The sequence below is a fragment of the Apteryx rowi genome, unplaced genomic scaffold (genome assembly GCF_003343035.1).
Source record: "Apteryx rowi isolate R43461 unplaced genomic scaffold, aptRow1 scaffold_131, whole genome shotgun sequence".
NCBI classification, from domain to species: domain Eukaryota; kingdom Metazoa; phylum Chordata; class Aves; order Apterygiformes; family Apterygidae; genus Apteryx; species Apteryx rowi.
Window position 1 is genome coordinate 751,353 of NW_020447542.1, and position 26,678 is coordinate 778,030.

General features: G+C 34.6%; 1 protein-coding gene across 1 annotated transcript; it reads left to right on the plus strand.

Moving 5' to 3' along the window:
* Positions 1–2,024: 2,024 nt before the first annotated feature.
* On the plus strand, positions 2,025–25,672 carry CENPK (centromere protein K). The gene is made up of 10 exons (XM_026056434.1): positions 2,025–2,109; positions 2,605–2,739; positions 5,098–5,154; positions 7,817–7,889; positions 13,397–13,443; positions 14,831–14,913; positions 15,023–15,121; positions 15,408–15,543; positions 19,895–19,948; positions 23,027–25,672. The coding sequence occupies exons 2-10, from the start codon at positions 2,626–2,628 to the stop codon at positions 23,183–23,185; spliced, it is 822 nt and encodes a 273-aa protein (XP_025912219.1). The 5' UTR covers positions 2,025–2,109; positions 2,605–2,625; the 3' UTR covers positions 23,186–25,672.
* The last annotated feature ends 1,006 nt before the right edge of the window (positions 25,673–26,678 follow it).

Consider the following 26,678-nt stretch of genomic DNA (forward strand, 5'->3'; position numbering starts at 1 on the left):
GCCCGGGAGCCCCGCGGAGGAGCCGCGGCGCCCGCGGAGCCGCGGGGCTCCCGGCCGCTGCGGGGGAGAGCGGGAGCGCCGTGCCCAGCCTCTGCGGTGCTGCTGGCGTCCTGCTCTATTCAGCTCCCTTCCGCGGCAGACTGTCCTCATTTTCACTCTGTTCTTCCCGAACAGCTTTTTCAGGCCTACCACCACTCTCCTTTCTCCTCTCTGAATTTCTTCCAGTTCGTGGTTATTCTATGTTTGTTGGCATTGAGCATAATTTGCATAAAGTTTGCCTATTCCCCTGCCTTGATTAGAGGTCTCAAGTTTCATGGTGTCTTCTGGCCCTGACGGATTAAATATTTGTCATTTACGCGCTTCCCTACATTGGTTTTCCGTATTCATGTGTGGGAGTTGAGAGCTTCCCAGAAACTTTGAAAGCATGAAGCAAAACATCTTTTTCTCTCGTGGAAAAAGTGTTATGGGGGAGAAATTATGGGGGGAGGAGGGGACATATTTTTACCCAATTATATACCTCTGAAAGGGAGCAAGAAGGAATATACATGCAGGGACATGTGTGCATTGTAGCTGTTTCTAATAGTAGGTTTACCTGTTGTTTAGTATTTTTATGGGATGGAAAAGTTCTTTATTTTTGAACTACAGCAGATAAACAAAAAGCTTTCATTCAGATAAGGAGTATGAATATATTGATATTATGACACAGAAATAGAAAGATCTCATAACTGAAGCTCCAAGGAAAATCGTCTAAACAAACATGATGCTTGGATGTATATACTTTATAAAGTAACTAACATAGCACACTGTTAAGGACCACAAGTTGATTTGTCTTGCTCCATAGAGGCCTATAGTATTTTCTCATGCCATGTACATTTTGAAACTTTGTTTAAAATCATTACCATTAACCTTTTGAAAGTCAGCAATAATAAAATAATTATAATGGTTGCTTTAAACTTTTTGATTTTTCTCACTGTGTATTCAGATATTTATCTCACACAGTGCTTTTGTTTTGGTTTGTTTTTATTACTGGGTGGGGGGGAAGAAGGGGGACAGGAGTTCCCCCTCCCTCCCCCCCAAATGTTTCCAAAGCGGGTCACTATGTTTTGCTTGTTAGTCTCTTCTGGGCCCTCTCAGCTGTACTGCAGATCCTTAATGCTAAATCCATACTACCTGACTGACACAGTGCTCCCTCTAGCTTTTTGCCAGGATGAAAATTATCTATTCAGGCTTTTTTTTTGTTTGTCTCCTTGCCAGTTTTTGGTCTGAAACAAAAGTTTACATCTTATCTCAAGACCGCCTAGCTTCTTGATTAGCCTTCTGTGGGGGACTTCACTGGAGGCATTTCAGAAGTCTTAATAAATTATGTGAGCTAGTTCTCTTTCCTGTTAYGGAGTCATTCCAAGACTCTTAAGATAATGATTTTTCCTTTGCAAAAACTGTTCTCGTTAGACCTTATCAGATCATGGCAATCCAGATTTTGTTAGCGTTCTGTTTTTAATTAGTGATGCAACAAATTTGCCAGGAAAGCATATTAGAAGTATTGCTACCTTTCAATTCTCTAGAACACTTACTGTGTTCAGTGAGACATTATTATTTTTTGTTAGCTACTCTGCTGCAGCATACTTGAACTTCGGAATTAAGTTATTCATTTGTTCAGTATATCTTTCTCTGACACCTCTTTTTTGTTATGAGGAAGAACAAACAGTTGACTTAGGATTTCTGCATCATCAAGATGGCAAAGTCATCACTTATTTCTTCATTAGATCTTTATCTTCTTTTCTCTCTCCTTTTAATCTCAAGCTATTTGGTAGGTTCAGAGATATGTTTAAGTGTTTCTAAAGGCTTCCTGAATCTCTTATATTTAGGAAATTCCTATTGGTTGTTTTACCTTTAACATTTTTCCTTTTAAGTGCCACTTTGGCCCTTCTGGTTTCCCTCTTAGTTGCTGTTGTCATTTATATTTCTCTTTATAGACTTAACTAGGATCATGTTTCTAAATTTATGTGTTTCTATTTGATCCAACAGATCCTCAAACTTTTTAATTTTACCTGTGATGATTTTTTTCCTGGCCTTCCTGGTGCCGTCTTCATTCAATAGCATGCATTTCAGGTTCTTTTTTTTTTTTTCCCTCTCTCTTATTAACCTCCAAGACAGTTGAATTCAAAGTCTTTTTGACATTTATTGGAAAAAAGAGCAAAAGTAACTATGCAGAAGACCTTTGCAAGTATATGGAATAAGAGTGTGGCTTTGTAGATGTGCACTATTTCCTCATTGTTTCTTTAGTAAAGTTATGAGAAAAAAGAACAAAAAAACCCCCCACAAGTGCAGATCATCCATAGCAGTCTTGAAAATTTAAGATTGTGATTCAATTAAAAAAAAAAAAAGTTGTTATCTTGTTTCAAAATTGACTTCAGTAATACGGTTAGCTGATTTTACTGGACGATTGGGTGCTGTCTAGAATTACAGGGGAATTAACTAAAAACTTCATGGATTCAAGGAGTTTGTCCTGTTACATATTTGACTTAAAATAGTAGGTATGATTCAGTATCCTGTTTATAAGTATTGTAAATCTTTGTGGTAATGGTTCTATTTGTTTAATAATAGGCTGAAAAATTACCAGAACAGATGTCAGACTACCAGCATGTACCTCCTGAAATTGTCAATGAGTCAGTGGGTCATGCAGATGCCAAAGAAGAACTCTTGGATGAATGTGAGAGCATTTGGAGGCAGATGGAAGAGGTATGGCAATTAGGAGTAGGAGACTAGGTTTGTTGTAAACTTTTCTCAGTGTTCTGTATTTCATCTCCCCTCCCTTCCTTGCTTCCTCACCACGCTTCCCCCTGGCCCCCATCTCCCCAAATCCCCACACCCCAACAACAACATGGACAGACAGACAGACGGACCTTTAAAGGCCAGAGGTAGAAATGCTGGCAGGGGTGTAGAAGGCCTTGCAATGGCAGTCTTTGTTTACAGTGTGCTGATGTTATGATTTAGGTAAATCTTAAGCAGAGAGGCAGCATATACTAAAACTTAGGAAAATATAAACAATTGTTGTTTGTGTTGTGGTAGTACCAGCAGACCAAGACTGAGAATCTCCCTCTCTTTAGCCTCATACAAAATGGAAGTCAATTGCTGTCCACAGATACTTATGGCCCTAAACAAATGAGAGACAGGGGAGGAGAATGGGAAGAGAAAGAGAGGCTCAGAAGGGTGATGCTGTTTGCATACGCTCATACAGTCCAACAGTTATATCCTCAAGAATAAAATCTGTATCTCTTGACACGTGGTCCAGTGTGCTTATAGTAACACATTGGAACAAGTTGTTTTTATTTAAATATTGTAAATAAAGCAAAATCCCTGCAAAGATTAGTTGTGAGAGAATAGTGTGCATTCATGAGATTACTCTGGATCTGATGAAAAATCATGTTCTAAATTACATTTTGAGAGTCTTAATTGCTTCAATTCTATTTTATGGAGTATTTATACACTATACTTGCTTGCTTGAGTTCTGTGTTGTAGATACAAGGCATTAAAAATATCAGAAACTGAACAGAATTAAAAATATTTCAAATCTTAAAGTAGATTAAAGCAAAACAGAATTAAGGCCTCAAATATAAAATAAAAGTCTGTTTCAAAAACAGCTAAAATGTTGATATTTGCTATTGCATGTATCTGAACAGTTGTGTTATTAAGAATTTGGCACCATGCATATCCTAATATTGTGGCAGGGAATATAACATAGGAATAGACATATATAATTTATATATATGGATTCCTATATTTTAGGTGTATATGTATGTATATTATAATGTATCATATAACCATGTTTTATATTACATACACACACACACCTGCGTGCACCTGCACACACATGTATATATAAAAATATATATAGGAATCCTAATATAGTGTTAGGGAATCCTTCATCTAGATTTATGAAATACTGTAATAAGTTAGCAACAGAAGTTGTTTGCCTTCAGTTTTTTTTTAATCTCAGAGTATATAATATTCCTTTCAAATTTTCAGATAAAAGGGAAGTTAAAATGTTTAATAGTTTCAATTTAACCAAAAATCTTTGAAACTTTGTATCTCATTCCCAACAGTCCCAAAACAATAAAGGAAATGATCATGTGCAGTATTTTTGGAATTTGATAAAAACAGTTAGGATTTTTATTATTTTTGTGGTTGTTGTATCACAGATGCAAGCATTATGTTTCACCAGACAATTTTAAAGAGCTAATAGTTGTTGAATTACCTCCTCAGGTTATGTGCTTTATGATGTAGTGTTCCAATTACTGTGTCAGCATTAGCACTTTTTACTGGAGAAATCCTATTTCATGTGTTTATTTCCAAGCATGAACAGTAAGGTTTCCAAATCACTGCTTAGTAATATACTCAGTAGAATGCATCCTGTGCCGTAGTGAGGCAGGAAAAACTGCTGTCAGCATAAACAGGCATAAAAAAAGAAAAAGTTTAGCAGATGTCTCCTGCTGAAGCCTTGTATATCTGTGGTAGCCTGGATTTCAGACTTGGTATACATCCTGTTACAGTCAATGGGATCTGATGTAGTGCACTTCTAAAAATCAGACCACTTCTGAAGCATACAGTATATTTCCCTGCTAAATGAGTTAAAACAAAAAACAGGTATTATAATGTGATTGCTCTGTTTGCAGAGCCAGAATAGTAGTACTGAGTTGTGTTAACTTCATACCAGCTTCCCTATTCCATGTCCGTGACTCGTCTCCTCCCAGTTTATGTTCTTCATCTGTTCAGTGTCTGTCTTCTTATAAACCTTTCCCCCATAAGTTGCACTTTTTTTCCTCAAATCATACTTCCTCTCTTGCTAGTAGCTTTTCTACTTTTCAACAAGTTCCACCTTTTTACYGTAGTATAATTTCAAAATATATCTTTGCTGTTTTGGGTCAGGCTCTGAGGGACTGCTTGGAGCCAAATCAGTTCCCCCCTTTCCTCCCTCCTTCCCTCCCTCCCCCTCCATTGTAAACACTTTTTATCGGAATTTTTAACCATCACGTTTCTCTCCTACAAAAGAAAAGAGAAAGTAAACATTATTTTTTGTTTTGTTTGTTTTCTACCAAGTGTCAAAGCAAACTAACACTTCTAGGAACAGAAACGCTGCCAGAATCAGATGCCAAGGTAAGACAATATATATATATTTTTTATTCTCCACAAAATCTTTTCTGTAAAGAAATGATGTGTTTTCAAAAGAAGCGAACTAAATTATCTTTGTTTAGTCTCTAAAGCAGTCAGCTTTACTTATATTAACTTTGATTTATTCTGAAGTATGTTAGTGTGCAGCAAATACTGAAAAATTGCATTTATGTATAGCAAAAGGGTTACTTGCAGTCTAGCCATGCAACCTGATAAATAACTAACACTGGCAGCAAAATGCAGGGGCATCTAACTTCTTCTAATAGCCATTTGGACTAATTCCTAGTCAGTGTATGTGTAATTTGTGAAACTGTATACAGATACCTTTAATTTTACTCTGAAACTTCTTTCTTGGAAATGACTATACTGTTTTTCCCCATTGGTGGATATCATTAGGAAACTTATGTGCTTGAATTAGAAATGAATTGAGCAACACTGAGTGTGTGAACTTGAACTCCTGGATCCCTCAAATTTTTGAGAACATGCAAAAAGGGAATGTTGGCTCACTCTGTAGTTGTGTGTAAATTCTAAATATGAACCTGTAAAATAAAACTTATATATGCACCCTGAATTTGGAAGAATATAAACAATTAAACATTTAGCTGGTTAGATAAAATTCTTAGGTTTTATAAATCTCTATCTTATGTGACTTCAGTAAGTGTACTGAGAGAGTAGATTCAGTGTATTTGACTGAATGATTAACAAAATTACTGTTCTTCAGGGATGTATCTGCTGAATACGTTCAGATATTTACCCATTAATTACTAACATTAATCTCTTGCTAGTAATAAACTTTTCTAAACCATTATTTACTCTGAATAAATAAGCAATAAAGATGTATAATTCAAATGTATAAAATACAATCTTTTTCTTTTTTTAGAACTCTGGATAAAATCCTAGAATTAGAAATAAATTTTGTATCATTTTATTTGGGCATAGACTCAGGATTTAATGTTTCTTTGCAGCTTTACTAAAGCACATTGTCCCATGTAATTAATACTCTTAAATTCTACTGTGGAGTTGTGCTTTTCTTGAAAGCTGTCGTAGCAAGACAATGATTAAATGGAGTTGCAAGGGCAGATTGTACTTCATGACAGAAAATAGGGAAGAGAGGCAAAGGTTGTGTTAGACCCACTGTCAGCACTTTCATGGGATCATATTACGGTCCTAACAGTCACATGTATTTTCATTGAAGCTGGCAAGGAAGCTGTAGGTTTTTCCTTGCTGCAGACCTTGTCACCAGTGTTTATCCCTTAATCACTTCAAGATTATAATCATGCAGTGTGCTCTGTGTGGTTTTATGCTTTAAGTTTGGGGACTCAATCTAGTCTACAATTTAATGGTATACATAATGAGCAGCATATTTTCCTGGGAATATATATAGGGTATAACAGAGATGTCTGATATACTTCTTTGCTGTATGTACTTGTCTGTTGAAAAGAGTGTCCTTGATTTAAGGTTGCTGAATGGCAGTGTTAATTTATTTGTGTGTTTTAAGTCCAGTTATTAGAATATCCAAAACATTTTGTACGTCCTTTTATTATAAAGTTTAAAGAATGGGCTGAGGATGTTCTCAGAAGTAGTGCTCCAGTATTACAAAACTGTTGACACTAGCTGATCTAGAAAATACAAAATATTTGGTAATTATTTCTTTTGTGTTTTTTTTTCCCTCTCTACCTAAAACTTTAAAAGTTTTAAAGATGCACTTTTAAAAGTTGTTTTGAGTAGTGAAAAGCCAAACTTTAGGTGTCAATTCTTGGTGGTTTTTTTTATTTTGAAATCTTGCATGATGATTCTTAGTGCATTTTTCTCTTGAATATTTTTTAGCTGGCAAAAAGTCAACTACAATCTGCAGTACCTTTTATGGAATGCTTGACCATAAGAACAGTACATTTTTATTTAAGTGTGCTTTGTTTCTTCTCAGATTACTAGTTTGTAATACGTGTATGTATTATATAGTGTATTTGAAAAATATTTTATAAGTAGAGCCCCCAATTTCAGGAAGTGGAACAGTAATAATGAGTTCTTCTTTCTCCAGAATTTGTTAAAATATTGAAATAAGTACTTTTTTTAATCAAAGGTTGTTTAGGTTTTTTCTTTAATAACCTTTCCTGGACTGGTGTTTTGTCTTATTGCTCCTGTATTTTCCATGATTACAGTGAGTTAGAGCAGTAGTTCCTAAGCATATTTGTGGAGTCCACATATGTAGTTTTGATAGATATCATCTTCGGCTCCTGGTTATTTGGAAGATAAGCTTTTGTTTAGTCATCACACACATCAACTGCAGTCCATTTAATCTTCAGCATATATATTGTCCATGCATCTAGGAAGGAGTGTGTGAAGTATTGTCATTGCTGCTAGAGGCTCATTTCAGTTGCAATTGTCTGATATTGTAGAGGGAATGAAGGAAAAAAATCCAACTGTGAAGGCTTATGATTTACCCGCTTTTTTAAAAAAAGGAATAAGTTTTCTGATAYCTGTAAGTGGCTTTTTGAATTCTTTGAAGTATTAAGTGGTCTATTGGAATAGGTGCTCTTTTGTTTTTTGCTGTATAAAGCTAATAAATGAATTTTTATCCCATTCTATCTCGTTTAACTCCAATGCAACTCAGCACACTTCAAGAGATGCTTTTTTTCTTGTTATACAGCTTTCCTTGTTAATGATGCGAGTGAAAGCTTTAACAGCAGAATACAATCAATGGCAAAAAAGAAGTCCTGAAAGTAAGTTTTCTGTTTTGTTTTTTTTGTTTTGTTTTTTAATATGTTTACAGCTTGAAAGTTTATGAATATAGCTTACATTTACAAAGTGTCTTTCGTCTAGGTATCTTAGACTGAACATATATTGAATATATGTTTGTTGCTCATATTATTATGCAATAAGTACTTGAAAACAAAATGAAATACTGACATAGTAGCAGATATGTTTCCTTTCTGGTTGTTATGCTATATTTTTTCAGCACCTCAGTCCTCAAAGTGAATTATCCTATGACTTAATCCTAGGATTCTGGACAAATAAATGCATAATTCCTACCATTTATCAATCAGTTAAAGGGAAAATAAGTGTTAGCAGATCTCCAATACATTTTGTCCTAAATCACAAAAGTGCATTATGCTGTTACTTTTCTTCAGGTTTGTCCTTTCTGTGATTGTTTCTTCTCCATCTTTTTTTTTGTACTTCCTTTTTAGGATAGAACTACCTTGGAAAAGAATTTTGTCTTTTAAGAACCCAGTACTTTTAATTTTTGCAAGTACTAATAATAAACTCAACAGTAGTTCACTCAAACATATTTTTATCCTTGCTTTTTTTTCTTTTTTTAATTAGTACTTCGCAGAAATGTATTGTATTATGATGTACTAGCTGAAACTTTCAAGCAAACCTTTAATGGTAAACCCGCTACAGTGTAATAAAATGTCTAGCTTGGATTTAACAGGGTTCAGAGATTCCAGGTCAAGAAAAAGTCATAAAATACACTTCAGCATATTGTAACCACACAGGAATCCAGATCACTTCTTCATTCTGAGAAGCACAAACCATTGAGACAAATGATAATTTTTTTATAGCAGTCAATCCCCATCAGTCAAAACATAAATTCCTCAGTTCTTCAAGATTCCTTCTATACAAAGCATCAGTGCTAACTGGCTTTGCTCCATTGCATGACTGATGTGGCCAGGCACAGTGAAAATAAAACCATTCAGAACTGAAGTGCAGGTAAAATAATGTGGTCTTTCAGGTATTCCATTTGGAGACTCATAAAACAGTTTACATTGAACCATCATTAGTGTTCTTCTAGCATTCAGTTCTATGTCTACTGTCAAGGGCCCTTTGGCAGCTTTCAACCTGGTAAAATTTATTGGCGTAACTCTACTCTCTGCGTATCCATACATTGACCCATTAGAATGTTTTTGTGCCAGAATCTTGTCCTTTTTAGCATTTCCAAAATGATAGGACTGTGACACAGACAGCAAATGGAGATTTCCAATATTTTGTTACCTGGTCAAATTGGAATGCGTTTTCAGAGGAGTGTTAAAGTTGCTTCTCCAGCTTCTGTCAAAGTTTATGTATGTGCTGCATATCATATGATAGGAGTTGAAAAAAATGTAAATATTTCTTCTTTCTTAGAAATAGGTATTGCTGCTTTGTTGGAATAAATCCACAGTTCACATGCTTTGTTAGCCTAAGAATGGTCAGCCTCAAATGCTTCTTAGAGGTGTGTAGACGAAAAGTATGAAATTGAATTTGGAAATACTGTTTGACTGCTGTTTCTGAGTAAGCTGCTGACTTATGAAGCTGCAGATGAATCAAAAGCACGTATAATTTTTATCTGGGTAAAATAACTTCAGATGTTGAGTTTTGTTACTAAAATATGTAATCTTTTTAAAGTTTAAGTTATTTGCTTAAAAATATTCTTGGGGCATACCTATTTTTATTGGCTTGCTGAGTTGCTTGGCTCAAGCATTCTAATTTGTTCCCAGGTAATAAGATTTATTATTAGAAATCTTAAATTTATACTGGATAAATGATCTGTGCATATTATGATATGAATAATTTATCATTTTGCCATCAAAGCTTTGCCTTTATAAGTTCTCTTCTTCGCTACTTTTCTGAGGGAAAGAAAGCGAGGTGCCTTTAAGAATTTGTATAAAATTATAGTGGTTGTATGAAAATGGAGAGTCTGCTGGGCTTACATCTTTTGTGTTGGCTTTACGTCTTGGCTTTTTTCTACCAATTGTTTGTTTTGAAGGAGGAGTTACTTAATTGAAAACATTGTCTGAATGAACATAAATAGGAATAGTAAAAATATTAGTTTCATACAATTTACTTAGAGCATGAATGTCAGGCTGTCTTGCTACTTTGGTTTCTGTTTTTAGTAATGGCCAGTACAATTCTTGTAAATGAGGGTCTGTCAGCATTTCCATTTTAAACTTTATTTTCAGAGGTTATAACTTGGCAGTTCTAAACTTCATTGGGCACAATCTTGGCAAATGGGCTTAAATCCACAATGCAAATTTTATTTATTTTTTCAAAGCTTTTACTTTAGTTTCTTGTTCTTTCTCAATTTCTGATACTATTTATGTAGCTCTAAAGCTGCCAGATCAGCTAAAATAAAACTTTTTAACAAGCATTTGGCTCTTAAAAATAGAATCTAACTTTTACCTTTGCAGAATAAAAAAGTGGAAGCAACCTTTTTTTTTTTTAACTTTATAAAACAGTTGTGGTCTCTGTTTAACTTCTATTTTCCTTCGCAAAATATCAATTTTCTGCCAAATTCCTCTTATTTTAACAAGTAGGAGTTTCTGTGTAGAGACATGCATAGTAGTTGCTCTTATATTCTTAGCATCTGGTATTATTTTGCCTAGTAATTGTACTAGGTATCAGTAGGCTATTTTTCATGACATTCATTTGATTTTTGCAACTTGCATTTGCAAATGTAATGAATCATAACTGAAAAAACTTTAACTGATAGTAGATACAGCAGCCCATGTACTTTGCAGTAGTGGCTGTCATAAATGTACTGCTTCAGCATCTTATGATCTGCACTGGCTCTTCACTGAAAAGTCTTGGTGAAGGGATCAACTCTGATCCTGAGATTCTAGCCATTGAAGAGGCTTCCTCGACACCTGTAACTCTCAGAGCCGGGAACCAAATGAACATAACAGGGTTAATGATTCTTTCCTGGGAAGATGTGCCTCCTAGTCAAATACTCTAACAGCATTCAATCTTACTGAATAGGAATCATATGCTTAGAGTAAGCTATTTAAAACTCAAGTGTTAGAAAATAATAGTGAAAATTCGTAACTTAAGATAGTGATGGTTATTGATCATCACAGGAAAAAAAAGTTTTATGTGATTCTTCAAATATGCCAGTGAATATTTAATGCAAATATTTAATCTACTCATTATAATTACATTATAATATACATAATGACATATTAATAATAGCTCTATTTAATTTGAATAAAAGCCTATTAATGAATTTGATCCTGCATATATAGGATATTAATGTCATTAAAGAAATCTTGCTCTAATAATAGCACTGACCACTACCTCCTGTAGTGCTTAAACACAAGTTGATTTAGGAACACTTTACTCAAATTTTGTGTTAAGATTTAGAGATAGTAATTTTCTAACTAAAAGAGGTTTTACTCTGACATCTAACAATGCATTTTGAGCTCACGTTTCACCAATTTTCATCTCTGAACAAACACTTATTGTTGTTAAAACTACTAATTTACTTATCTCAAAGTCTGTGGAGATTTAAAACTACTACAAAATTACTTCATCAAAAATGGTACTTTTATTGTTCTTAGGAAACATTTAATACTTTCTGTGAAGGTTAAGGATCTTCCTTTTTGTTAAAGTTTTCATCAGTAATCGCTTTTGTTAAGATTAGATATTTGAAGCCCAAACTTGGATAAAAATATTCCCATGATGTTAAAATTTAAATCTGTTAGAGTAGCTTTCATTCTCTTAATAGAAAGATTCAAATGCTTCACTTTTGCCGAAGTCATGCATTTATGCAGATGCTGAAAGTTGGCATGGGTTTCAAAATTGGTTGAGAAGTGATTGGAGTCCATTAAAGGCTAGTAAGTACAGCAATTCACTTTTTAGTCAGAAAGTCCATGAGCTAGGTTCTGTAGAAGCATTCTGCAGAAATATCACCACATGCTCAAACAATACAGTATTTTCCCTGAAGTATTGCTGTTTTCCAGGGTTGGAGATAGTATATTGGCCTAACTGGGCCTCTCATCTTCTTACATATAGCTCTTCTTGTGAATAGTAAGGATGGTGGCGTACTTTGTCAATTCTTTGAATCTGGTGGGTTTTACAATCCTTTTCAAGCAGCAGAGAAGCGTTGGAGTACTGAAACCTAAGATGCTCACTTGATCTCTATCTTTTAGCAAAAAAAAATCCACACACACACCCCAAACCAACTCTCTTCTTGGGACAACATTTACCTCTTTGTAAAATGTAATGTATTTTTGTTATAAATGAAGTCTCAAGTAAGAAGGTCAACAGCATCTTGGGCTGTATTAGAAAGAACATCACCAGCAGGTCGAGGGAGGCAATCCCTCCACTCTACTCAGCACTGGTGAGACACATCTGGAGTGCTGTGTCCAGTTCTCGGCTCCCTAGTACAGGAGGGCCATGGGCATGCTGGAGCGAGTCCGGTGAAGGCTGTGAAGATGATTAAGGGAGTGCAGAATCTGTCAAATGAGCAGAGGCTGAGCAAGTGAGGATTATTTAGCCTGGAGGGCTCAGAGGGGGGTTTTATCAAAATGTATAAATACCTGATGGGAAGGTGTAAGGAAGATAGAGCCAGACTCTTCTCAGTGGTACCCAGTGACAGGAGAAGAAGCAATGGGCACAAACTGAAATACAGAAAATTCCATTTAAACTTGAGAAAACTTTTTTATTGTGAGGGTGGCCAAACACAAACAAACAAGCAGGTTGCCCAGAGAGGTCATGAAGTTTTCATCCTGGGAGACAGTCAAAATCCCATTGAACATGGTCTGGAGCAACCTACTCTAGGTCACCCTGCTTTGAGCAGGGGGGGTTGGACTAGGTGATCTCCAGAGGTCCTTTTCGACCTTAACTAGTCTAATTTTGTGAAATTCTGTGACATATCCTGCCATCTATATAACTTAGATTGGAAAATATTTGCAAAATGTTGGTGTCTGGACTGTAGAAAATGTGGCTAAATTTTCTGATCAAATAAGTTTTAATAACATTATGAAATGGTATGGATATGCAATGAAAAATTGGTTTACCTCAGGTCACAGAGAAAAGTAATATTAAAATAATACTTATCCTTCTCAGTGTCCTTTAATCATTTAATGAGCCTGTTTTTATGGGGAATTTGAAGACTGGTTTGACTTCCCCCAGTGATAATGTTGATAGAATCCCTTCCATTGAAAAAATTGGGCTTGCATATCTTGTTAAATATAAAGTATGACTGCAGTTTATATTTTAGTGCTACATACTTGAGCTAGCTGAAGTATAAAAAATAACCCAGAAGCCTTAACACAGCACTCTCAGTCTAGTTTATTTTACTGGAAAGTGACAGTAGAGTAGCCCAGCAGGACACCATGAAATATGGTTGAACTGCTTCTGATATCCAAGCTAGTTTTTTTAGGAGCTACATGAGTTTGTCTCTAACCATACTGTTTTTCAGTATAAACAAGTCTGTTATACAATGCAAAAAAAACCAAATAATTTTATTTTCCAGTAATTTCTACCAATCCAGATGTACTGGTAGCATTAGGAAAGGAAGAGGTAAGTCTCTTTTTTTGCTAACAGATAGTAACAATTTTTTTTTTTTTTTGAAAAAGTGAAAAAAGTATATACAATTCCTATATTTTCCAATTACTTCTCCTGTGATGGGCTCCTGCTAAGATATTGTGAATGCTTCTCTAAGCATTGTAGTTTTATTAATGTTTTTCTTCCCCCGAATTATGTTGTAATTACTAAAGTTTCCTAGTTGTAATGAATGATTTTTTTTAAGCAGAAGTTTTTTTATATTGCATTTCATACTTGATATAAAATAATGTAATATTATGTGTTGCACAGAAGAGTCAGAATTCTTAGATCCTAGATTTCTGCGGGAATAGTCTGCAAATATTTTGTTAAGCTCTTCCAGACGTGGAGGAAGGGCAAATCAAGAATGTATTAGCAGTAGCATTACGTTATATTGGTTGAACATTGATATGTAACAGTAGCTGAGTATATTCTTGTGACTATGGTATTGAAGTAGTCATACATAGGCCAATAAATGAAGATACATTAAGATTATGAGCTATTTAAAAATAGTCTTGCTTCACTTATCTTTTTGGTTTTCTTCCTAGCAGCTTTCCTCCCTCTAGTGTCATTCATATCAGGGAACCCAACTGTTATTAAAAGCCATTGTTAACAAGGTGACTGGTTATGTACTTTCATCCAAGTGCATTGCCATGGCATGTTTTGTCTGCTATCCCATTTTGTGACTTAATTTGTTGAGGGTTCCAATTTTTTTCAGATATTGCACATATACAATACATTTGTTTCTGTAAAATATTTTCAGAATTTTTATTTGTTTGAGCAAAATATAAAGCAGTTCTTCTAACTTGCATAAAAGGAGACAAAATATTCCAAAAGACTCCAAATCATAGGAGTATCCCTAACTCGTAAAAGAGACATAACCTGCTACGATGAAAGACCCAGCCCAATGAGGTGAACTTTCCCTATGGACTCTCCAAGTATGTTCATACTAGTGACAGTCACTTAATTCACAAATGCAGTCAATTTAATTCACGAATGCAATCAATCTTTCCTTGCAGCATCTTTGTTTTGGAGTGCCTTTTTTTTGTTGTTTGGGCTGAAGTTTTTTCCTCCTCAGTGGTGTATCAAATCAGATGAGCAGTTCATGTGAATGCTCCGTAATCTGCTTCAGCTAAAATGAGCTAGGTTGTTTTAAGGAGCCTCAGTAAGACATTAATGAGCAACTGGGGACAGTAACATTTAAATTTTAAATCAGTGTTACTCTATAGCAATATTTTCTTAGGAAATTACAGATAATTTTGGCTCTCTGGCTTCATATATCAGATGCAGATATAACCTTACACAGAACAAACACTAGAGACTTACCTATCTGTAAACTGTAGGTTCGTTTTTCACTTTTTTATAGTTGCAGAAAGTAAAGAATGGTCTTGAAATGGTGCTGTCAACAGTGCAGTCAAAGAACAAAAAACTGAGGGAAGATCTGAAAAGGTAATACAATAATTAGGATTTATAAATGCTTTAAACTTTTTTTGCAAAGTATTGTTTTGCTTGTCCAGGAAAACTATCTGTTCTGTTTCCTACTTTTCCTGTTTCGAAGAGAACAACAGTGGCATGAGGAACAGCAGCAGATAGTAGATGTTCTTAATGGAATTGAAGAAGAGATGAAAAATCAAGTTGTACAGTTTTCTGAAAAAAGGTATTTCTATTGGGTTGAGTTTTTCCTATAGAAGAATTTAAATATTAACAGGAGAAAATGAGTAGTCAAAACCTTAAAAACGTACTACTCGTTTGGTAAAATAAATCAAATAACTCAATAATATATATTCGAAACATATAGAAAATATTGCTACAATCTGCTTATAGTCTGTGATTCAAGATGTTGATCTTAAAACAATAGAAAACATGGAATTTTTTTAACTGTGAATTTTTAAAATTATTTTATTGGACTTGATGTTCTATTGGTATGTTTTCACTATTACTAGAGCATTTCAAGAACTGAAAAATAAAATGCTGAAACTAAGGACATATAAGGAAGAACTCTTGAATGCTTTGGGTGAGTTCCTAGAAGAGCATTTTCCCCTTCCAGAAGAAGATGGAAGTGCTAAAAAGAAGAAAAAGGTAAGATTTTTCTTAAAAATATATATATATATTTAGAGAGAGAGAGAAGAGAGAGTGTGTGTGTATATATACATATATAAAAATTGGAATGTTCACTTTATTTAATTAGATGTAATACTTTTTTAAAGCCACTGGCATAGAAACTTCAGTTATATTTTGAAATAAAAGTAGTTCTTATAGTTGATCCTTTATGTTTAATTGATATTTTTCAAGTTTGTTTATATTATTTAAGGCTGTTCCCAGCTGGATATTTTCCCTTTTAATGCACATATCCTTACCCAATAAGATGCATAGCAATGTATTATATTTCTTACTGGACTGCAAGTTGTGCCAAATTTAGAAATGGTGAGCAGTTTACTCCAAATTGTTCCACATTTTTTTTACTGGACTAGTCAAGTGGATTCATATTTTCCTTGGCAAAGCAAATTTTAATTGTCTAACAATGTTTTTGGAACAATAATAAGGACAAGTGTTTATAATCAGAGTGTAGTTTAGAATGTTAACCATCAGTTTCCTGTTCAGGCAAACTGGGCCAGAAATTATCTTAAAACTTTAGGGAAAATAGGCAGCCAGGGAGTATTTTGCATAATAAATTCAAAGTCTGCAGTAAAAATAAACCTTTCACCATTACTATTTAAAAGAAGAGTTACAAAAAAGCTGCAGAAAAGGTGGGATTTGATTTGGCTTTCAGACACACTTAAGAGCACAGGACTAAAAGCATGTCTTGAATCCAGTTCCCTGTAATTGCAGACAACCACATCATATAATTTCTTTAATACTCTGATTGAGCTCCATTTAAAAACTAATTATTTTTTGTTACTGCTCTTCCTATTGGAGTTCTAGGGCCTCAGTACTCTGGTTAGAAACTGTCTCCTAATTTCCAGTCTAAATTTATTCACATCTAACACAGATCCATTTATTCTTATGCCAGTATTGTCCTTAGAACAGTTCTTTCTTTCTTGTGTTTACTCCTCCTGATACAATTGTAGACAGCAGTCATATCCCCTCTCATTCTTTGTTTTGCTAACTGAACCAGCAAAGCTTTCCTGTTCTCTTCTTGTAAGATAGCTTTGCAATTCCCTGCATTACCCTAATGCTCCTTTGCTGTATTTGCTTCTATTTGAATTCATCTTTTTTGGAAACTGGAAGAAATCAGTATTATAAACAAAACATTAGTACCTCATAGTTTCATAACCAGTTCATTGCACTCTTGTCTTTTTCTTCATGTTGTTTCAACTGATAAACCCTGAACTTAAAATAAAAATACTTGTTTTAAGAGGAAATTGCAAGATCTTGCACATAGAAACATCAAATGCAGTCTTAGAAATATGACGTCCATTTTTGAGGTCATTCCCATATTCCTGTATTTCAGTTCTTTTGAATGTCAGTGCCTCCCAGTTTCCTGCTGTTGCTAAGTATGATCACCCCTACAATTTGTGCCGTTATTAAATTTAAGAAATTAAAACTTCAGGGGCTTCATTAATAGTCATCTTTCAATCATGTGTTTCCTGGTTTTTAGCCCAGTTTTTACGTTGATCTAGAAAAATCTGTTTAGGTCATTTTTCTTCCAGGAAACTATGAGGCTAGCCTGTGATTGTCAATTTTTGGTAAACATGTTGCATTTTCTGCATTTTAAGCAAGATACACCAATTCATTTACTACCATATCTGTGATGTCATAGAAAAATGTAGGCTGGAAGCGACCTCGGCAGGTCTTCTGGTCCAACCCCGTCATCAAAGTAGGGCCAGCTTCAAAGCTAGATGAAGTTGCTCAGGGTCATATCCAGCAGAGTTTTAAACAGGACAAATGGAGAATTCATGTATGTGCTTCAGAATTCCAAGATAGGCTGCATCTAAATTGTCCCACCCCAGCCCCGAGCAAAACAAACTCTGTGATTTTTTTTTTCCCTCTGCCTCAGTTGTAATGAGTGACTGTTAGAACTTCTTTCTTATTAGTTACCCTGCCTTTGTCTTTTTCCATGTAATTTTCCTTACTAAAATCTAAGGAAAAAATAATTGCCCCAGGTCTTTGAGATTAATCAACCCTTACCCTGCTCACAGTGGCTCACGAGGTACAATTAAAATAAATTTTACTTTTTAAATAAATCAATTTGATAAATTTCCATGCAAGGTTTTACCTTTTCTTAGTTTTATTTATGCATTTCCTGAACTCTAAAATGTAGTTTTATTTCTCTGATTTCCCCCCCTCCCCCAAACCTTGTGAATTCATAGCTTCTATATCTTTTGACTCAATTTGATCTCACCTGCCTAGCAACAGGTCCCCTATGAACTGCATTTAAAGCGATTAGTTAATCACTGGGAAGGCAGGAGGGGCAGCCTTTTTCAGCCACCTTTTCTTTACCTTAATGTGTCAGTAATACAAATTGTCTCCATTAGCAATGAGATTCGCCRCTACATTGATTCAGAAGAACCCGTTATTCACACCCATTATCAGCTCGGGCGGTTCTTGATTCAGCATAACTGTGTATGTTAGTAATCTTGTTTCACCTTCAGGGAGGCTTCTTGTGCTCTGAATAGTTCTGTGTGAATGGGAATGTGCTTCCAGGGCGGACGCCCCAGTTCCACACCAGTGCAAATGCCGCCAAGCCTGGCTCTTCTGGTTCCACCCTCCTTCCAGCTGGCGTGAGAGTCCAGGATTGGGAGTTGGAGGGAAGGCTGAATCACAGCAGCCCAGATTAGCTTCAGTTGCCATGACCCCACATCTTTGGTATAGGCAGTGACTGAGATAAAAGTTGTATCGTGTTTTCAATCTTAGACAAAAAAGACACGTTTTTTGAGATAAGAAATGTGGAAAGTCAGATGGTAAGGAATATTCTATACATAAATCAAACTGTCTTGTGGAAGGAGAAAAAAGGTGCCTTTCAGGTATCAGTCACAAATTAATGCTGACCATCCTACTTGAAAGTGACTTTATACATGTTAGTTAAATTGGAGATATCTATTAAATTTGTGGCACTTAAAATATGTAAATAATGTAATTATATAAAACACTGTATACTATAAACATAATAAGACAATTTTGCCAGGTCTGTGAGAGTGCAACCTCTCTACACTAATATTCTTGGGATTTTAGTCTTTGTATGTTAGCTTTAATAACTACTGACGGTTACAATCTAATTTTACCTTTGAGGCACAAATATTGAACCCAATACTTAAGTTATGAAGTAATATTTTTGGCCTGGGAAATACAATAGCCAAGGTTACAAAGTATCTTCATAACTGCTCCATGGAAGCTTCTGCAGCTTCTTCGTGTAGCCTCTGGTTCCTCTGCCTGCTACCAAGGTAGAGGCACAAAGATGCACATTATTGAGCTGGGACTCACTTGTGATTTGTGCAAGGAAATCTCCTTGGAGAAAACAGTGGAAAACCCCTTGGAGCTGTCTGAAGTTGAGAGTGTGCAGAAGCTCTGTGATGGAAAGGAGGAGCCAGACTTTGCCTTTCATGAATTCTTATTTATCGTCTTGCTTCCTTGTCTGTTCCAGAATCGGGGCTTGTGTCAGGTGCTGCCCATCTGTTAATGTCTTAGGACTTGGGTCAAAACATTCAACAGCAGTACTGAGTAAGCAGCCACCAGTGCTGCATCATCTCCTTTATTTTGTTGAGTGTGAAGTGGATGCAGGAAACCGATAAAACTGAAAAATGAAAAAATCAAGTTTACCGGGCAACAGCACAGTTTTGCTGGCATTGTTGCCTAAGGAATTCATATCAGTTTAAAGGGGAATAACTTGATTTGCTTGCCATAAATGGAAACAAGTAATTGTCTAATGGATCACTGTAAATGATATTTTATCAAGGAAATTTTTTTTAAAATTCTCTGATTCTATTTCTTAAACTTGGCCACGTTTTTAATTACAGTCAACAGTAACAGCAAATACTCATCTGTGACTCATGAGAAAATATTAAGGCAGTATGAACTGAAGTCTTAAGCTACACGAGATTTGCAGCTCATTGCAAAAATTTCGCTAAAGTTTGAGGAAAAACATTATTATTTTCCTAACAAATAATATTCACAGAATGTTTTCTACTGTACTGTGTTTATAAATATGATATACTTGTTTTTATTTAAATGTAGACCCATGTAGAGGTACTAAAATCAATTAAGAATATTAATCTTAACAAAAGTATTGTTGCATTTAAAGTTTGTGATATTGAACTGATGGATGAATGATATAAATTATAGCTTGTATTTGTACCATGACTAAACGTATCAGTAAAATTCATTAGTTGTGTACTCTGCAGTTGTGCGATTGTTTTTCTTTGTCAATTAAGATTCTTCCTAACTATTTATTTTTGCTTTTCTAACTTGGCTGTGTGGGGGGTTATCTTTGCAGAACTCTTCTGAAGAGCCAGCTGTAGAACTTGTAACACTGCATGAAATTTTAGAGGTAAGATGGTTTTGTTATATAGAGATTTGGGGGATCTTGTAATACTCGGATCTGATCACAATATATTAATAAGATAAAAGTATATGATATGCAGTTAACATAGTTAAATGAAAAGTAGAGTGTTTAGGAATGTTACATCATATTTTTATATTAATTTCTATCAAACAAAAATCCATTTTTTTACAAGAACCTTGGCAATAGTTTAGCTAACTAACCTTCAAATTGAGTTGGAAAGTGATTAGCTCTTATTTCATAAATAGTCCTTAAACTCTGAATTTTATATTGGTTATTAACAAAAAAAATTTTATGAGCCTTAGTAGCTCATATTAGGAGAGATAAATGCTGTGGTTTAAAAAAGAAGAAGAAAAAAAAAGAACAACAACAAATATGTTCCATTTCAGGCTATGTTTTGTACTGTTTCAGAACAAGTATTTCTGAAATATAATATAATAATGGCTATAAGAGGCTCAATTAATGTGAAGTCTCTTCAATTAACAGGATTATTTTGTTTCATATGGGGGAAATAAACAAATATGCTAATGTATTTCTAAAGGCTTTTATAACAATGCCAAGATGGATTAATGGGTATTTTTAACTGCATTACAAATTACGACTTTGAATTGCATAGCATAATTCTGAGGGAGTCATAAAAAAAAAAATCTTCTGAGTAGCATTGGTTTCCTTCTTTTCCTAAATACCGTATTTGAAATTAAATAAAATTTCCCCTTCCTCCTCCATCCCCATCCTTCAGATAGCTATAAGGATCTATGTGTAAGACATCCTTGAAAAACACTTTCTTTTTTTTTCTGAGGGGAAACTTGATGAATAACAACATTCTGGTGTTAAGATGCTAAGATCCGGTCACTATGACATTGTTGTGCTTTAGTTTAAAGTCCAGACAGTGAATCTGTACTTACATCATCAAATTCATTTTACATGCCTCAAGTATCTCAGCATGCCTATTAATGCCAAATTAGGCAGAGCTGGAAAACAAATCAGATTTTAAAATAGACATGTTCCCTATGGAAATGAAAATTTAAAGCTCTCTTAATACTTTAGAAGTGCCTTTCATATTTTTCTGAAAACATTAATCTTCTCCAAAATACAAACATATTCAAATAATGTCTGATTTCCATTTGGAAGAACAAACTAGTTCCAGAAATTCAGACTTTTTTTTAATTTTAACTATCTTGGCCTAAACTATGAATGTCTCTTATCTTTGTTTTATGTTGGTTTTTTTTTGGGGGGGGGTTGGTTTTTTTGTTGTTGTTGTTGTTGTTGAGCATCCTGGTTCTAGTTTCAAGTGTCTGTTAAATTTCAAAACTGTTTTCTTAGATACAGATAATAGTTTCTTAAAGAGACAAATGCAATCTCATCTTTGTATTACAATTACAGATTTAGGATTTGCTGTTGTTTAAATATAATTCATATCCCAAATTACAACCAGTGGATGTGTTCCTAACCATGTCTCCTTAATGCCCATGTGTTTGCTTTTTAAATAAGAAAGGTGTACATTTTAATAAATACACTTTGATCAGCTGGGTATATACATTTATATTATTTAGGAATATTGATACCTTCTTCATTAAATTCATGTAAGATACTACAATAAGCAATAAATTCCTTTTTCATGCAAACCTCAGAATTTTTATTACACTACCTTTTATTCCAGTAATGAGCTGTATTTTTTACAAATGCAGTAATTCTTTTCCTTTAATTAGTTTGAAGATTATTCCTATCAGACTGAGAATTTAGAGAAATAATTTAAGATTTGAAACAATGTATAGAATAGAAATGTATTTAAGTGCTAGTTGTAAAGGCTATTTTGGAATACAGATGTCAAAAAAGAATGAGCAACAAGTGATCTAAAATAATGTATTGGAGTAAATATTAAGAATTAGGGCAAATGAGTATAAAAGAAATTGGAACAATTCTTTGGAATGTTCAGAAGTGTAGCAGAAGTGCAGCGTTTTTCTGAACATAGAAATGGGTGAAAAACAGTAAGTTTGGTAGTGAGGATTTTGATGTCTTTTTCTTTAGCAGTAAGAAGGCAGGCAGAATATTTTGTACCTGCTAAAATTTGGAGAGCTAGAACATTTAGAAACTCCGAGTAGAAAGATTTAGTGTCCAAGATGAGTAGAGAGAGCATCACAGATGGGTAAGATTTAATCATCTGTAGATGTCTGCAGTATTTCTCATGAGCAATATTATGAGGGCATAGATATGGACTCTAAGAGCAGGAAAACAAGACTGATGCTTGCTTTTAATTCTATTAACTGTATTTACTTGAGGAAGGAAGGAGAGGTAAGGAGGTAGTAAGAGGAGGTGAATTGGTGTAGGGTGGTCGTCATGCCAAAACAAGAAGTGATATACACTTACCACTTACGAGACAAGCAAAAAAATGTAATGTGAAGAAGCAGTGACCTTGTAAATTATGACAATGATGTTTAACTTCTCATAGGTGTAAAATTGTTTATTTTTAACACTAGCTACAGTAGGACAAAAATGCAGAAAAAATAATTCTTTCCAATCTAAGAAGACAGAGGGTTATTATCTTATTGGTGAGAAGATACTTAAAATCATAAGATGGGCATTCTTCTCTGATAAAACCTGAAAGAGTAAGATTATTTGTTGGCAGTAAGTCATTATGGGCTTGAGGTAAGTGATTTCCAAAAATTTAGCTTTCCCTCTTTTTTAATACTTGTAACCCTATATTGACAGACACTAAACATTAATTAAGTTAGGATTTACCACCTTCAGGTTCAGATTATTTAGGTATTTACACAGTTAGCTATCTAAAATCCATTTAGAACTTCTGATAGATGTTAAGAACTTAGTCTGAATAAAAGGAGAATTCTAGTTTTAATTTTTACATCAGAAAATATATAGGAAAGTTAATTGAAAGTTGTTCAGTTTACTTCTACCTTGAACAGATCTTGCATTTTTCCTGTAGTCTTGTATTTCTTAAGTAGGCCATCTAAACCATGCTTATTACAATCCTGTCTACAAATTTAATTAAAGGAGATCAAATCGAGCTGTTCTGTTCACATTCTAAATCTCATGCTTTTGGTCTTCCAGATTCTTATAAACAAATTAATGAGTACACCACATGAACCCTATTTAACAATCAGTGACTCGTTTTGGCCACCTTATATTGAGCTGCTGCTGCGATATGGAATTGCATTGAGACATCCAGAAGATCCAAACAGGATACGCTTAGAAGCCTTTCACCAATAGAGAAAGCTTCGTTTACTTTAAAGCAAAACACCAGTGCTCTTACTTGCTGGGAAGATGTCCTTTGTTTCATTGTAAACTTTTTTCATATCAGCAATCTCTTCCTGTTGGATAGATTTTTTTTTTTTTAATAAAACATGCATTTGGTAAGAGTGTGAAATATGAAAAAAGACAATTTTCAACTTCAACTGCTTCTAGCTACAATTGTTTTTCAGTTTTATTGCAAGTGATGCCAAGATTGCATTCTGAATTTTTTTCAGCTGCTTAAATAAGATGCAGATTGGGATAACAGACAAAGTAAAGAAGTCTAATAGTCCTTTTGACTTTAAAGATTGTATTTTACATGTGACTTTTTTCTTTTATATTCATTTCTTAGATTGCTTTAACTCATCTCAATTTCATTTACTATTTTGTCGCACTCAGAGAGTCAAAACTCCCCCAAATGAGGCCTTGGAGACATTTAGAACTACCAGTGAAGTAGCATCTTCAACAACAGGTTGTTCTCCAGAGGCTTTGCAAACATGAATTGGTTTCAGGATAAACATTTAGAAGAGCTGACACATCTTTCTGTGCAAAGGGCTGAAGATGTTCAGCATGCAGATCTACAACCATATGTTTCCTAAACAGACCCTTTTTGTGTTATGTTATATTGCCTAATAGCATCTGCCTTTTCAGAACTGATTTATCAAAACTTATAATACGTCTTTGTGTTCTGTAGATTTCTACAGTTTGTAAGTTAGATCAGCTGATAGTTACCTTCTGAATGGCGTTCTATTGTCATCCTAATCTGCTTTCCGTGTAGACTTCATTATTGTAGTCCCTAGGTGCACAGATAACAACTTGCCTAATTTTACACAAGTAGTCTCCGATTAACCCTGGAGTTGAAGCTGGAAGTTCCACTCCTGCAGATCTGCAGTGAGTATAGCCTTGGGAAATAAAACATGCCTTTGATTAACCAGATTTCAGTTTAACCAATATTCAGTTTATTCAGTTTTCAGGTAGGGGTATAAACATTGATTTTTCAGTTTGTAGAAAAATAAAGGGTAATACAGGTAAAGAAACTAAATGTACAGTGATTGGAGGGAAATTAAGCTGTTTGTTGCTATAAAAGTCTACCAGGGCCCAACAGACTATTTCATGTGAGGGCTTAACCAATGATACAAGGACACTTAGGGGATGAAGGGGGAACAATTCAGTGCAAGTTCTAGCACAATTACCTTTTTTTAGCCTTACTAAATGTTAAGCAAAAAATTCATTGTCTCGTATTTTTTGAGTTGAATGCAGGTTCACATTTATCTGCCAGTTTTGTTACTTAATTATACAAAAAGCTAAGGGTTTTTTAGCTTAGCTTTCTAGCATTGTCTCTTTGGATTTTTTTTTCTTCATCTCTTTTAAATACTTTGTATTCTACTACCCTTTTATCTTATTATTAATATTATAAAGTTTAAATACTTCACTGACCCTGGATGTCTGCTTCTGTGGTGGGGGTGGTAAGTAGGAGAAGAGAAAATATTAAAAACAAAGTAGTTACTCTAGTTTTTTTTAAAAGCGCTCATATATATATATGTGTGTGTACGTATATGTATATATGTATATAAAAAGAGACCATATAAACAGTCTATAACAGAGTGCTGTAGAGAAGATGAATAGGAAACATTCATTATTTTTCATAACACAGATCTATCTTATCCAAGTAAACTGTCAGAAGAGGTTTAAAAGAAAGCACTTCTTCATATAAAGCTTTAATTTAAATTGTGGAACTCACTGCAGTAGGATGCTGTGTAAGGATTAAATATAAATCTTCCAAAAAAGCAGACTTAGAGCAGTGAGGGTCATGAGTGACTATTACACAAAATGGACAACCTGCAGTTCCAGAAATCCCTACCCTGCTATTTGCTGGACCTTAAAGGTATACATGGTGAAGTATAGCTCTACACCTGACCTGATTATTACACGTTTCCCTACACAGCTGTGACAGACTCCTTGAAGACCCTCATATGGCTACACACTGTCTTACTACTGTATTGCAGAAAGCCTTTCTGCACAGGCTTAGGGCATGCTCAGAACCCAGTACTTCCATGTCGAGTTGTTTCCTTAGGCTCAGTTAAGTCCTTCTACTGCAAAAGAAAAGCTCTCCATAACCCATTTCCTCTCATTGCTGAAAATGCAAGCTCCCAGAAGAATCCTGGCAAATAAAGTGAAGAATTTCAAGGCAGTAATGAAAAACAGATATTCCTTATGAGGAAAACCTGGAATAAGATCTTCCATCAGTAGGATCAATCATCAGGAAAGCTGAGGAGTAGATCTAAATACCAAGTAGGATAACTTGTCTTTTTTTTTCTTGCTTGTCAAATTGACAGTTTTTTAACTGGAATTAACACTTTTGTAAATGCTGATGCTGGACTTTACGATGCATGTTCTGTGAAATAAGGGTTTGTTTTTCTTAATGTCAATTTTTACCTCCACAAAGCTAATTTAAAAAAAAAAAAAGACAAAGGTTGATGAACATTCAGAGCTAACAGCTGGAGTAAGATTTGACTGTGACCTTTTAGTAGATAGTGTTATTGTGGATAGTTCAAATATTCTGTATTCTTAAGTTCAATTAGCTAGACCCCTCTGTCCCTTCACTATAATTATTTTTGTACTTAGTCTCAGTCAAGAGCCAACAATAAGCAATCTGCATTTACCTTCTTTATACAATTGTATCAAACGCATTTGTTAGTGTAGAAGTTAATACCCTGTTAAGAAACACTTCATATTCAAAAAGCCACAAGCGATCAGAGGAAGGAGGTGAGCTTTTTACCCATGGTATTAAAGCTAAGGCACTAGAACAGCTTAACAGGTGTTTGCTTCCATTTATGTTGTCAGGTTTCCAAAATGAAAGTGTTCCCCATTTCAGCTGCGTGGGCCACACAGAGAGCCCTGTATTGGAAGAGGAAGATATGTCTTTTCATGACTATCAATAAGAAGTCCTTAACTAAACTTTCTAATCACTTTTTGAATTCTTGTTTTTTTTTGTTTTTTTTTTTAATATCCAGAATATTGTGTGACAGTTTCACAGTGTAACTACCTATTATGTGCAGTAGAATATCATTTTGTTTGCCAGGCATGATACTGACCAGTCCTGGATACTATCAATAGACATCTTCTATTAGCACTTATTTTTATATAGATGAATTGTACTGAGCAACTTGCAGTATAGATGTCCACACAATAGATGCTCCTTTAGGATACATTTAATATTACTTTTTTTGTGTACTATATTCCTCCATATTCAGTGTTTCCCAGGCTTGTTTTCCTATTTCCTATTACTTAGGATAAATTGTTGTGGTGCTATGAAACATCAGTAGAAAGGACAGACCTGTAAAGTGGATTTAAATCTACCATTGAGTATTACATCTGTCATTTAAGTATTCTGTCCTGCTTTGTGGAATTTTTTTATCTTGTATGGATGTACATTCTGCTTGTACATACTTTTGTACTGTATACATGTAAG